At 40.1% G+C, this 12484-nt stretch overlaps 1 protein-coding gene and 1 long non-coding RNA gene across 2 annotated transcripts in view; both read left to right on the forward strand.

The window, feature by feature from the left end:
• Positions 1–5725, forward strand: part of piwil2 (piwi-like RNA-mediated gene silencing 2) — a 28045-nt gene extending 22320 nt beyond the window's left edge. Inside the window, exons 20-24 of the mRNA XM_004558547.3 lie at positions 1466–1554; positions 2183–2288; positions 2493–2746; positions 3198–3305; positions 5199–5725. Of these exons, the coding sequence (XP_004558604.1) occupies positions 1466–1554; positions 2183–2288; positions 2493–2746; positions 3198–3305; positions 5199–5355 (714 nt within the window). The 3' untranslated portion in view covers positions 5356–5725. The remainder of the gene's footprint in view (positions 1–1465; positions 1555–2182; positions 2289–2492; positions 2747–3197; positions 3306–5198) is intronic.
• Positions 5726–9158: 3433 nt separating this feature from the next.
• LOC101478518 (uncharacterized) lies at positions 9159–10378 on the forward strand. The gene is made up of 3 exons (XR_191372.3): positions 9159–9297; positions 9375–9445; positions 9843–10378. It is a non-coding gene; the product is annotated as an uncharacterized LOC101478518 (long non-coding RNA).
• The last annotated feature ends 2106 nt before the right edge of the window (positions 10379–12484 follow it).

Consider the following 12484-nt stretch of genomic DNA (forward strand, 5'->3'; position numbering starts at 1 on the left):
AGGTAGGATGGCCTGCTTTGGAAAGTCGGAGGAACTCTCATTTATACAGTTTTATATATAAGGCAATGCTTGGGTTGCTACCTTCTTATATATGTTCCCTGCTTGCAATGAAGCATGCTGGTCGGTATTCTCTTCGTCCGCATGGTTACTTGTTGCTTTCTGTTCCATTTGCCCGAACTAAATTTGGTAAAAGAGCTTTTGTCCGTTTAGCACCCCTGGCTTGGAACAAACGACTAGAAAAAGACTGAATTCATTTCATTAAGTGCTTTCAAATCTAAACTAAGAATCCTTGAGGCCAAGTCCATAACATGTAACTATTTCAATTAGATTGGTTGTCATTTTAACTGATTTTTTTATTATTATTATTATTTGAATTTTACTGAATTTTATTTATTTATTTTTCATTTATTTTTGCATGTGTGTTGTTGCTGCCTGTGTTTAATTGAGTAATTTCTGTAACTGTGAGACACCCGCTGCTGCCTATCTTGGCCAGGTCTCCCTTGAAAAGGAGGTTTTTAATCTCAATGGGATCTTTCTGGTTAAATAAAGGTTAAAGAAAAGAAAGAAAAGAACATCTGTCAGATCAGCAGTCTTTCCCATCATTACTGTTGCGCGTACTCTTCTAGACCAAGATATACATGCCATTTATACTGTTTGAATTCTCAGTGGGCTTAAAGTTTGGACTCTGGTGAAGTATCCATGTGTGAAATGATGTCTCGTTCAGGTGACCTCAGCTTTCAGGCAAAGAATGTTGCTAATTTGTATGTCTTACCAGCTGAAGCAACACTAGGTCATAATGTTTTTCTCACAGGGTTGTATGGTGGGCTTTAGTCATAATAATGGCAATATCTTAGATTCATACAATACCTGTTCAAGGGACTCGAGGTGGCTGTACCCAAAAAAGAATCAAAGGCTTCAGTGAAGGGGAGTGATGGGATCCCTTCATCTAACGTTCTTCTCACCCTGATGGGCCTATCACTATGAGCAGGTTAAATCTGAGACATGACTTTTGAAAAATTGTTCCAGAGTCCAGTTTTTGTGATCCCTGCAAATTGAAACTGAATGAGAACACTGATTTTTAACTGAGGTGATTGAGGCTTGCAGTTCTTTGGATGATATTCTGGGGGTTTTTGTTTTTGTGATCCACTGGACAGATTGTTGATGTGCTTATGGAGTAATTTTGGTAGGCTGGCCTCTCCTGTGAAGGTTCATCACTCTTCCAATTTTAATGTATTTGTATATTGACATATTTACACTCAGCATGTTTAATTAGAGTCCTGAAATATTAGAAATGGCCTTGTAACCCAGTCTGATCGATCTCAACATCTATGTTTCTCACTTGTTCACTTGAGTTCCTTTAGATTGAGACATCATGTGTTGTCTGTGGTTGCCCTGCCATATGTATTTTAACATCATTACAGAACTTTTAACATGGGAACATGATAAACCTGTCTCCCCTGAACAGAAAAACCTGATGGTAGTTGGAGTTGATGTCCACCACGACCCCAGCAAGTCTCATCAGTCAGTTATGGGGTTTGTCGCGAGCGTGAACAGGTAAACTTCCCTTCCCATAGGGGCGATCGTGGCTCAAGAGTTGGCAGTTCGTCTTGTAATCGGAAGTTTGCCGGTTCGAGCACCAGCTCCGACAGTCTCGGTCACTGTGTCCTTGGACAAGACATTTCACCCGTTGCCTACTGGTGGTGGTCAGAGGGCCTGGTGGCGCCAGTGTCCGGCAGCCTCGCCTCTGTCAGTGCGCCCCAGGGCAGCTGTGGCTACAGTGTAGCTGCCATCACCAGTGTGTGAATGGGTGGACTGAATGTAGTGTAAAGCGCTTTGGGGTCCATAGAGACTAAGTAAAGCGCTGTACAAATACAAGCCATTACAATTTTTCCCTCTTTTTCTCTAGTCGTTCTTTAGATTTCATATTTTCTCCATAGTTGAATTATTACATTTAATGTGAAGCACACAAAAAAGTGTTAGTGTGCACAAAACACTGACTTCACATTACTAGACAATGCAAAGCAATGCTGTGACTCACTGTTTTCAAGCATTTTTGCATCACCTTGACAAATAAACCTTTTCATGTCGTTGCATATGAGTGCACAAACGAGAAATTATTTGACCTTGAATTGGTGAGATGCACTATGCATGCGTCCTAACAGCAGCGTGTTGTTCCCTACAGCTCATTGACCCGCTGGTACTCCAGAGTAATTTTCCAGACCCCCAATGAGGAACTGATCCATGGCTTCAGGGTTTGCTTACTGGCTGCGCTGCAGAAGTACTATGAGGTACAAATGCACTTCAGAAATGTGTTCTGATTCAGGACTCCTGTCTGTAAAGCACCACTAATTCTCACCTATCAGTGAACGCAGTATAATGAAAACAACAGTGTAGTTTGTTTCTGGGTGTTATCAAGTTTTGCTGGGTTTAATGCATTTTCATTTACTGTATTAAATTTGTATAACTTTACTTTGGTTACGCATGTCTAACAGGTAAACCACAACTTGCCAGAAAAGATTGTGGTGTACAGAGATGGTGTCTCAGACGGCCAGCTTAAAATGGTGGAGCAGTACGAGATCCCACAGTTGATCAAATGCTTTGAGACTTTCCCCAGCTACGAGCCCAAGCTGGTCTTCATCGTGGTACAAAAGCGCATTAACACCACTCTCTACTCCTGGGCTGCAAACAGCTTTGGCACTCCCCCTCCTGGAACTGTCGTGGATCACACCCTCACCCAGAAAGATTGGTTAGTCCAGGGCGGGGCGATAACAGCAAGGGGTTTGATTCCAATTGGAAGGATTGTTGGATGTCAGTTTGTTTCTGAGGCAGCATTTTATAAATGTGAGAAATGATCACAAAATGTGTAAATGTAAACACGGTGCTGCTGTTAAAGATGAGAGGCCTGCTTTTTGTGTGTGTGTTTTTTGTTGCTGTTTTTTAGTCTGAATCCAGCTTTAGGGCACAGGCGACCTGCTTCAGTAGTCTACACTGGCAGCTCAGTTTAAAGGCGATGATGCTAATGTGTAGTAAACAGCATTTCATGAAAATATCTTGTAAAAATACACGAGAGAGAAATGTGAATTTAAACATGTGCACAGCAAAACTGCTACGACAGATGTACTGGCAGCTGTAGCAGAGGAAATGTTTCGATTCTGTAAAGTTTCCCAAACCAAAGTGATTGTTTCCCCCCTGCTCAGGGTGGACTTCTACCTGATGGCTCATCACATTCGGCAGGGCTGCGGACTTCCGACACACTACATCTCTTTATATAACACGGCAAACCTCACACCAGACCATTTGCAAAGGTATGATCCAGTTTCCTTTCCACTAAGCAATATCTGCATTTAATATTTGATCATTACAAGATTGAGGTTGTTTTTTTAGGTCATCGCTGTAGCTGTAAGAAAAAGAGCCTTTATCACACCACTAAAGCAGAGTATTGAAAATCTTCGGGGCAGTCTTCCTTCTGTCTAAAGGGGAAAAAACACAAAAGTACTCACAAGCTTACTCCATTTGGTTTGTAAATATGCTTCCTGAATACGATGTAACAGTAAAGTTGACGTCTGTATGATGTAATGTCTGTTTAGTTTGAGCAGCTCATGAAGAAAAGTAAAGATAGTCGCACAGAACTGCACAGAGCATCTGTCATGACAAAACAGCATTGTACCTGACTAAGAGCCATAGGGTCTGTCATAATTCAGTACATAATCATAATCTTTATATGGTTTGCAAAATAACTCTGCTACACAGTGAGTCTGTGATGCTCTGTTATACAGCTGTGTACGATACACAGTGAAGTAGAAAGATGTAGCCCTATGTATGTAAAAATCTCAAAGTATTATTCACTGTATTATGTTGTGTACATGTCATTCAGATTTGTCTGAATTTCTAAGGCTACGTTCACACTGCAGATCTTAATGCTCAATTCCGATTTTTTGATCAAAGTTTTTTTTGTCTGCTCGTTCACGCTACAAATAAAATGCGACAGCAAACGTGCTCTACTGTGAACGCTCAAAGCGGCCCGCATGCGCAAAAGAAGACGTCACACACAACGCGCTCTGTTTAGACCAAGAACAAACAGTATTGTTTGACTGATGGCCCTTAATATGCAGACTTCGGACTTTACGTTTCCCAATTTTTGCTTTTAGTTATTTTGTTATTTACATAATAATGTAGATAACCTAATAATGATCCTTATTGCTGTTTTAGAGGAGCGGTGCTTTCTGTCAGAATCTGCAGATTATACAGTACAAATAAAATGTTCACGTTGTCTTCCCAACAGTTTCACTAACATCTACACTGGATGGTCAGGAAGTGTTCACGACGTCTTCTCCGGTGCTGATAATTGGCGTCTGTCTTCTCTCAGTGACGTAAAAGACGGATTTAATGCGACCTGACCGTTCAAACAGCAGTCGCTTTCTAAAACATCGGATAGGTATCGGATTCCGGACCACATACAAAAGTGACCCAGATCGGATTTGAAAATATCGGATTTGTGCCGTTCACACTGTCATACCATGATCGGATAGATGGGTCGCAGAGGGTCAAAGAAATCGGATTTGATGCGCTTTCGCCTGCAGTGTGAACGTAGCCTAAGATCTCCAATAAGTTTATAGCGTTTATAGCGTGTTTGTCAGTTCAGAGCTGATACGTGTTTGAATAAAAAGAGATTTTTGGTGCCAATCATGTCCCAAGATGTAGCAAAATCGTGCATTTTGATATCAAAATTTTGCCCAGCCTCCAGTTGTCAGTAAGACACACAATCAGTCAAACATCAGCTTCTACTGTTTAGTCTGGACCTGTATCCCCCAGCTGGTCTTGGCAGATGGCTGAGCCTCCCTGAGCCTAGTACTGCCCAAAGGTTTCCTCCTGCTAAAAGGAAAAAAACCTTCCTGTTGCCAGAGTAGTAGACCATACTTGCAAAAACACAAATGGAGTAGAGCTGAGTAGAGATTGTGTGTCAGGAGTTTGAGTGGTTCTGTACACATTTATATCTTGGAACTGTACTAGATGCATTTTCAAGTAATTAACCACCACCCCCCTTTTATTTTAAGCCTCACTGGTATTTACCTCGAGTCTATTGTTTTCCAAAGTATTGCTGTGATTTCTTTTTTGTGTATCTTCCACACAAATTGGGATTTATTGTGAATGTGTGTACAGTTCAAAAACACTTCATTGTTGATTTGGTGTCTTGCCAGGTTGACCTTCAAGATGTGCCATTTGTACTGGAACTGGCCCGGCACCATTCGCGTTCCAGCACCCTGCAAATATGCCCACAAACTGGCTTTCCTGTCTGGCCAGTACCTTCACTCAGAGCCGGCCATCCAGCTCTCAGACAAGCTCTTCTTCCTTTGAGTTATTCTTTGCCTTGATGCAGACGGCAGTTACCTGTTTTTAATGACAACTCATTTACTTTAATGAGGGATTCATTAATAACCTAGAATATCGTTGCACACATTGTAATAATTATAATCAGTGTTATTTTAAGAGTTTGTTCATTTTAAGGTCAGTTCAGTTATTTAAAAAAAGAAAGAAAGTGGTTTAAGTTTAGGAAGTTTTACTGGGTTTTCACATTTTTGTCTTTTAGTAATTACGTTCAGTAATGCAGCAGTGTTCTTAATGTTTACACCAATTCAGCTTTCAGCTGTACAGATTTGTAGCTTGTAGTATTTCAAATCTTTAAATAAAACACGAGCCTGTTTGTGTGGTGCTGTCATTATCATGATCGGTCTCTTTATTTTTATTTAAGCCTTTAATGCTTCACTTACAAAACTGTCTGCTGGTAGACATAAGAGCCAAATGCCCCCCATCACTCTCACACTTTAAATTCTTATCAGATAGAGAATAATTATGAAAAAAAAATTATTCAATGAAAAATATGATATGAGTATTCATAAAGGAAAGAATGGATATGGTGATCCTAGCAATAGTCATGTTGACTTTACACTGTCACTTTTTTTCCATATATATGTGTAATTGGTTGGCACATGGAAAATTGTGCTAAACACTCTCCTTTAAAGATAACTGTAAAAAAAAAACACATCTCCAAGCAAGTAGTTGAGCGTGTAATTTATGGAGTGTCAAGAGTGCTAAAATTAAAATAAACAATTATTAAATAATGAGTGTCAAATTCATTAAATCACATGAGTTAAATTGGAAATAAATGTATTTAGTATATAAATAAACTGTTAATTCATTTCAAACCAACTGATTCATTCATTATTTAGAAGCAGTTGATTATTAATTTTTTCCATGGTTACTGTGATGCACTGCACCATGAATTTATTTCATCTGTCAACCTCACCCATCAGAGTTAGGGGGCGGCGCTAACAATGAAATGGTTAAAACACTGCTTTAGTCCAGAGTCGATTCCTTTAGATGCCATCTCTCAGTACCAAGTAAAGAGATCATACATGCATACTTGATAGTTCTTATTTGGCACGTTGGCTCACGAGTCCAGACTTCTGAAGATGAGAGAACACAGCTGACAGGGAGACAGCAGCATCATTTGCCCTTCACTGTGTACTTAAACAACTACCACAGACCTTCCACGGCACAAGAAAGACTGAGTGGACTGGCAGTAATTAGTATTGTAGAGTGTTTAGCTTATTTTAGAGTTTAGAAATGTGTTAACATAGAATGTAGAACTATTGTAGAGACACTGACACTGCCCTCAATGTAATAAAGGCCTGATTCTGTCATGAACTTACGAGTAGATTGTAGGAGACCCCTCCCCCACTTGAACTGTGAGAGTAAAACAGAGAGGAGTTAATGCTGAGTGGAAATTCCCCAGAGAATGTTTGGGTGGGGGTCTCAACATTTGTAACTGGATAACTGTGGTCTGGAAGGGAGATGGGTTTTTATGACCTCTAGGGAGTCACCTACACCCACAGTGTTTTAACTGTCACGCACACACATCCACACGCACACTCACTCATGTGCACTCACACATACACACAGGTATGCGTACACAGTCACACACGAGCACTCACATAGACACGTGGGAACGCGCACATGTAGGCATTCATGTGCTCGTGCACACAGACACAGTTTGCAGCACACCGTGGGGGGTTTTATGATGGGGACGCCTCTATAAAGCTGGCTGTAACTAACAAAGGGGTGAAGATTTGGAGAGGGACACACCGGCCTCGTCTTCCCTTCTAGAAGTGCATGCTTAAATGAAGATGAATAAAGGTTTTGTGAAATGACTACTGAGTTCCGGTGCCGTCTCTGGAAGTTTCGACGAATAAAAGAACCTGGGTAAAACTGATTTTGTAACAGTTTTAACAACAAAGTTGGCCATCAGATTTCTTGCAGTGATGTAATAAATGATTTTCCCTCTAGAAAAGCTGGAAAACAAAAATGTTAAGAGGAAAACCAAAAAAGTCAAAAGTCTGGATTCCAATCATTCATTTTCAAATGTAGTTCTTCTTATTTTCACCAAAGTGTTTACACATGTTTACATATGTTTATATACTTTTCAGAACAAATTATTCAATTTTGGATTTGATTTCTAAAGCATGTTCTCTTGTCGGGTAGCATAAGATAAACATCAAAGAGGGTGATAAGTGAACAGCATCAGCATACTAGTCAAGTTCCTTTTAAGTATACTTTATTTCTGGCATCTCCATTCTACCATAAAACAACCAACCTGGTAGGCAAAATCCCACTTGCTTTATACAGGACTTTACACACACCTGAACATCATTAGTCTCTACCGCTGGAAAAAAAAATAGGTCAGACCAAACAATACGATTCTAAACGAAGAACAGAAATAAGATTATACATGAAACTCATTTACACGCCTAAATGGTTTGAAAAGTAAAACACTGCATATAAATAACAATCTATATGTGTTTGCCTGAATCTTCCACCACAAACAGAAAGAGGACATGTGAGCTGCTGTCTGAGTATCAATGCAAATACACACCAGAAATTGTTTAGTAAAGACAAATTTAATAAATGAAAGCTGTTGAGAGGCCCTTTAATGTTTTTCTTTGGATCATCCTTTGATCCATCTATCCATTTTCTTCTGCTTATCTAGTTCATGGCTGGAGCCATTAGGGACAACATCACCAAGAATTAGAGGAATAGTCCGAATGAGCCACAGCGTTTGACTGGCATTAAGACTGAAGCCAAAACAAGTTTTTGTTTGTTGAACGATTCTTTTTATCCACAAAGCTAAAACTGATACACAAACACGCTGGAGTATGTTTTCAGTTGAAATGAAGCACCTTCTGACTAAATACTTTGTCAGTAAAACACATTCTACAGTCGTAGCTTGCAGAGAACGATTCAACATAACTAAGAACTGAGTTCAAACCTCAATTATCACCAGTTACTTGTGCATTGTTCAGTCAGTGATACTTATTGAAACCACTGTTTTCTAATACCTATGCATAAAGGTAAAGAACAATAACAGAGTTATCTTTATTTTAGATGTCAAAAAGTAATTGCGGCTCCCAGTGTTTTCTTTTCCATGGAAACGGGGTCCAAACGGCTCTTTGGGTGTTAAAGGTTGCTGACCCCTACCCTAGGAGAATTTGATGTTTCAGTCATCATCATAAACTTAAATTTGCATTGTGCCATTTGAGAATAATGGTTGATGTCTGTAACATCTGTCATCAGAAAAATCCTCACACATAGCTGGTTTATTCATGTGTCATGAAACTTCTGCATTTTTGAAAATCAAAGCTAATGTTTTAAAAAGATGTACATAAATGAAAGTGTTGTTTACTGGATATTGTTTATATAAAGCAGATGATTCGCTTCTCTTTGAAATATATCGCACCCACAAATTAATTTAAACTGGGATCCATGTTCAGTAATATCTGACTGATGTGGATTTTGAATATTACATGTAACATGTCCAGAAGAACTATGATAAAAATTTAAATGCATTCTAAAACCTGCACACGCATGGTCACGTAAACGTAAACTGCAGTGAACATTCATCTTAGGATCAAACGAGAACACATTTTTTTGCCTGCAGGGTGTAATTAATGAAAAAAACCTAAAATGCTGGATTAACGCACTAGGTGTACTGTCCAAGGATCTACAAATGTAACATTAGCATGGCCAATTATGCAAATTAGGCGATGACATCATTTAGCGACTTCTAGGACAACCAATAGCGATTTTCCTTACTGAGGAGTTGGCAACACTGTTTGGCAGTCATTGAACGCATCACAGTGCCGTGAGCAAAGGCCTAGTCCAACTGCAGAATTTCTTCTTTTCCTCCCGTCGATCTGGTGAGATGCATGCTGTTCTGGTGCCCTCTGCGATCTGGAAACCTGGGTACATTTAACACCAGTCACTGTAGATAGGTTTACAAAACATTTGTACTTAAAACTGATGCTTTAATGTGTTGTTAGAGAGAGAAATCATGAAGCGGTACGCGCTGAGCCGAGTCCGACAAGCATCCGCCATTACACCAACTCCTCTGGTGAGTTAGCTTGGAGCTCATGTTTACATTGAATATTATGTCCATTTTTATGCTGCAGCCAGGTGTCAAGTTAACTGCTGGGATGTTTTTTTTTTTGTTTTTGTTTTTTTTTTTTTTTGTTGAGGAAGAAAGCTAAATGTTCTAGAATGTGTGAATGAGCTTAGCTGAATGTTAGCAAGCTAGCGGCTAAGCAAGCCTGGCTACCCTCATAATATGGCGGCCGATACAAGGTCAATTACCGAGTTGATGTGTTTATGCCTAAGAATTTTTTTTTTTTTTTTTTTTTTTTTTTTTTTTTTTTTACATGAACAAGCCTGTATTTTTTATGATGTTGAGACTGCTAGATGAGCCGTTAGTGATACTGGAAGTCATGAATATGCTTTGGTTAATTCTCCAGCATCCGGGTGTGTGTAGGCTGGTTTTTCCTTTGGTATCCTGTTCCTACTGGATGATGTTCCTCATCTGATGACTCCACTGAAACATCCTACCTGGTAGATGGTCGTTGCTACAAGTGGATGCTTCTGCTTTCTGGATGCTGTTACTGGATACTACACTGTTCCAACAGGGTGGTAGGAACAAATTGGAGGGCCCCAACGTTGCACTTTACCTTTCCCTGAGCTCAGGTGTTTGTTTGTTTTTTGGCCAAAGGACCTTGATAAATTTTTTTTGTTTTTTTTTTTTGTTTTTTTTGGGGAACACTGAGTGGAAAGACAGTAAAAGAAAAGGGTTATTGTTTAAAATTGTGTTTTAATAAATGTGTCTATGTTAAGTGAGTGTGGTGTTCGTTGTGTGCTGGAGGTCTTACTGTTCCTATGGTGGAGCAGCTACTACCAAACTCCTTTACAAAACTAGCCTCTGATGGGTTACAGAGTTTTGGGACACATTTCAATTCTTGTAACCTCTTTCTATACAAATTGTGATTCTTTCTTTTTTTGGGGGGGGGGGGGGGCTAAAACATTGTGGTGAAATTGATGATACAGACAGTCCTGATTTCCAAGCATTAATGCTTTGGTGTAAGTACAGATTGAGTTACAAGTGGAGAGCCAGCCAGGAGATTGGACGATAGTAGCACCTTGACTTTCCAGCTCACAACACCCACCTTTTCATTTTTCTCAACCGCATTGAGTTGGACATTGTACCTTTGCAGATGCTTTAATGTAGACCAGCAGTCCCCAACCTTTTTTGCGCCACGGACCGGTTTATGCCCGACAATATTTTCATGGACCGGCCTTTAAGGTGTCGCGGATAAATACAACAAAATAAAACTAGTACCGGTACCAAAAAAATGATTTATTCATAACACACGTGAAAAGACCCAGGAAAACCGAGTTAACGATAAAAACGATAACAAAATAACGCTGAAAAACGATAAAAACCCTGAAAACCATTCATTTCACACCTGAGCCTCAACTCTCGCGGCCCGGTACCAAACGACTCACGGACCGGTACCGGTCCGAGGCCCGGGGGTTGGGGACCGCTGATGTAGATAGCTAATGCTCACTTTTTGTGACTGGAATTGAAAGGATTTAAACAGATGATGACAGTGCTAGTGTTTTTTTTTTTTTTCAGTTAATGGTGAAGTTTCTCGGATAGTTCGGATTCCTGATGAACCAAACCATCCAGAAGGTAGAGTCCTGGTAGAATATTCGTCTGATCAAGCCATTCCCAAGATCAACCAAGGTCTTTGGTGACTAGCCTAGCCCCAAGAATCCTGCTGTTGGTTCGTTTGTTAAAACCATTTGAGATGTTGCTCAGGAAGAGGTATACAAGTGGATCTTCCCCTCAGTGATTCTTCCTTTAGGGTTAGGAACATTCTTGAAAGTTTGCTCAGTCCAGCGACAGATGTTTTTAAGTTGTTTGGTTTGAGCTCCCCACCCAGAGCTTATATTACGCAGCTTGATTCTGCTTTTAGTCTTGTAGATAACGGAGAAGAGGTTTTTTGTTTTTGTTTTTTTTTTTTTTTTGCAACCTTTCTCAGCTCCAGTCAGAATAGCAGAGAAAAGCCCTCAGCATATTTGAACAGACTCCATAGCCTCCTTACTTCTACTTCTAGAGGGGGAGTCTCTGTTGAAACACCTGCTAAGACAGTTCAATAGAGGCTGCTGGGATGAGTCTCATCATAGCTCTCCAGCTAGAGAACAAAAAGAACAGTCCACCAGCATTTTCAGAAATACTCCTTGTGTTGAGAACTGAGGAAGGTGCTAGATCTGCAAAGCTAGACAAGATGAAAAAATATCTTGGTTCTACAAAAGTCAGCTGTACATGCCCACTCCATTTTTGATGTATTTTAGTATTTATTTATTTATTGTCATTGTCAAGAACAATGAAATTGCGTTGTACCCTCCTATGATGATGAGCCTGTGCCAATACAGACTACAAAACAGAGCAAGGCATCTAAGCTTGAAAGGAGATTGGATAAGCTTGCAAAGCAAGTAGAGAAACTGAGCCAAAGGTCCATGAATCCTCCTTTTGACAGTGAGCTTAGTGCAGCGTCAAAACAGAGAAAACAAACTGTTAAACTTCAAAATAAGACAGATCAGTTGTCTAAGAAACTTAGAGAGCTCGCTCGGTACCAGAAATGTCCTAAAGAAAATAAGTGATGGCAAAGATTACTTAATGGCAAGAAACAGCAGTGGCAGGAGACCTGTTAAGGTTCCCTGTCTGCCAGAAGTGTGGTTCAGCTTTAGATGTGGTGAAGATGACCATACTGCTGCTCGACGTCTGAATGAACCTAACCAGACACTAGTCTGTCAGGCAAAGCAAGAAAGGTTCCAAGCCCAACAGGTTACTGAGCCTTTTACTTTAAACTTGTAGCAGCTCTTGTTGTGGGACGCCCAGGAGCTGAGACCAGCATCAATCCCACCTTATTTGACCAAAGCATTCATTTTCAGAGAAAAATAAAAACCCAGACAATGGTTGAAGATTTTGATTCCAAATCTCGCTTGCCAGCCAGTCTGCTAGATCCTCATTGTGCAGCTTCTGTTTTGTGTGAGGGTGTGCAATGCAATTCCATGATGGATTGTGGTTCACAAGTCACTA

This window comes from Maylandia zebra, linkage group LG12 (assembly GCF_041146795.1).
Source record: "Maylandia zebra isolate NMK-2024a linkage group LG12, Mzebra_GT3a, whole genome shotgun sequence".
Lineage (NCBI taxonomy): Eukaryota > Metazoa > Chordata > Actinopteri > Cichliformes > Cichlidae > Maylandia > Maylandia zebra.